The sequence below is a fragment of the Octopus bimaculoides genome, chromosome 25, assembly GCF_001194135.2.
Source record: "Octopus bimaculoides isolate UCB-OBI-ISO-001 chromosome 25, ASM119413v2, whole genome shotgun sequence".
In the NCBI taxonomy this organism is placed as follows: domain Eukaryota; kingdom Metazoa; phylum Mollusca; class Cephalopoda; order Octopoda; family Octopodidae; genus Octopus; species Octopus bimaculoides.
Window position 1 is genome coordinate 7,064,966 of NC_069005.1, and position 886 is coordinate 7,065,851.

The window sequence follows — 886 nt, forward strand, 5'->3', positions numbered from 1 at the left end:
GATGTGAAGGTCTACTCAAACGAACGTAAAATTGAAAAGATTGTCGTACCCCTGGGATCAGAAATCGATGCGATTGACAAGAAATATGTTGAGGTTTGAATCAGAGATTTTCTTATGTTGTCCACCATTTTACCTTTCTTTTTTTTCTATGTAAAGAAGGGATTGACAATAAAGCCACGTAATTATGAAGCAAACTTTGGAAGTGTGGGGATCACTGGAACCATTAATGTCTACTCCATCATCATTTAATGTCCATCTTCCATGCACGCATGGATAGGATGGTTCATAGGAGGTGGCCAGGTAGAAAAAAAACTACCCTATGCTATTCTGTCTGTTTTTGGCAGGGTTTTTACGTCTGCATGCCCTTCCTAACACCAACCACTCTACAGAATGGATTCGGTGCTTTTTATGTGTCACTAGCACATGTGAAGTTAGTTTTGGTGTAATTGTTTCAGCTGGATGCCCTTCCAAATGTCAACCACTTTACAGTGTGTACTGGATGCTTTTTACATGGCACCAGCACCGACAGGGTCACCAAGTACCTCGCAAGGTAAGGAATTACGAGAAGTGCAGGGGCCTTTGAGGAGGGGAACTTGTAGGTTACTTGGGTGGTTTCCTGTAAGAAAAAACTTTGGGAAGGATGTGAAATGGTTGTCTCAGAAAGCTTAATTATGATTACTCTTTTACTTGTTTCAGTCTTTTGACTGTGTCCATGCTGGAGCACCGCCTTTAGTCGAGCAAATCGACCCCAGGACGTATTCTTTGTAAGCCTAGTACTTATTCTATCAATCTCTTTTGCTGAACCGCTAAGTTACGGGGACGTAAACACACCAACATCAGTTGTCAAGCAATGTTGGGGGGCACAGACACAAATACACACACCTAT

The 886-nt window shown here is 42.1% G+C and overlaps 1 protein-coding gene across 1 annotated transcript in view; it reads left to right on the top strand.

Annotated features, from left to right (window-relative positions):
- Positions 1–886, top strand: part of LOC106882293 (Fanconi anemia group M protein) — a 31,562-nt gene that overhangs the window by 10,655 nt on the left and 20,021 nt on the right. The window contains exon 4 of the mRNA XM_052976817.1: positions 3–93. Within this exon, the coding sequence (XP_052832777.1) occupies positions 3–93 (91 nt within the window). The remainder of the gene's footprint in view (positions 1–2; positions 94–886) is intronic.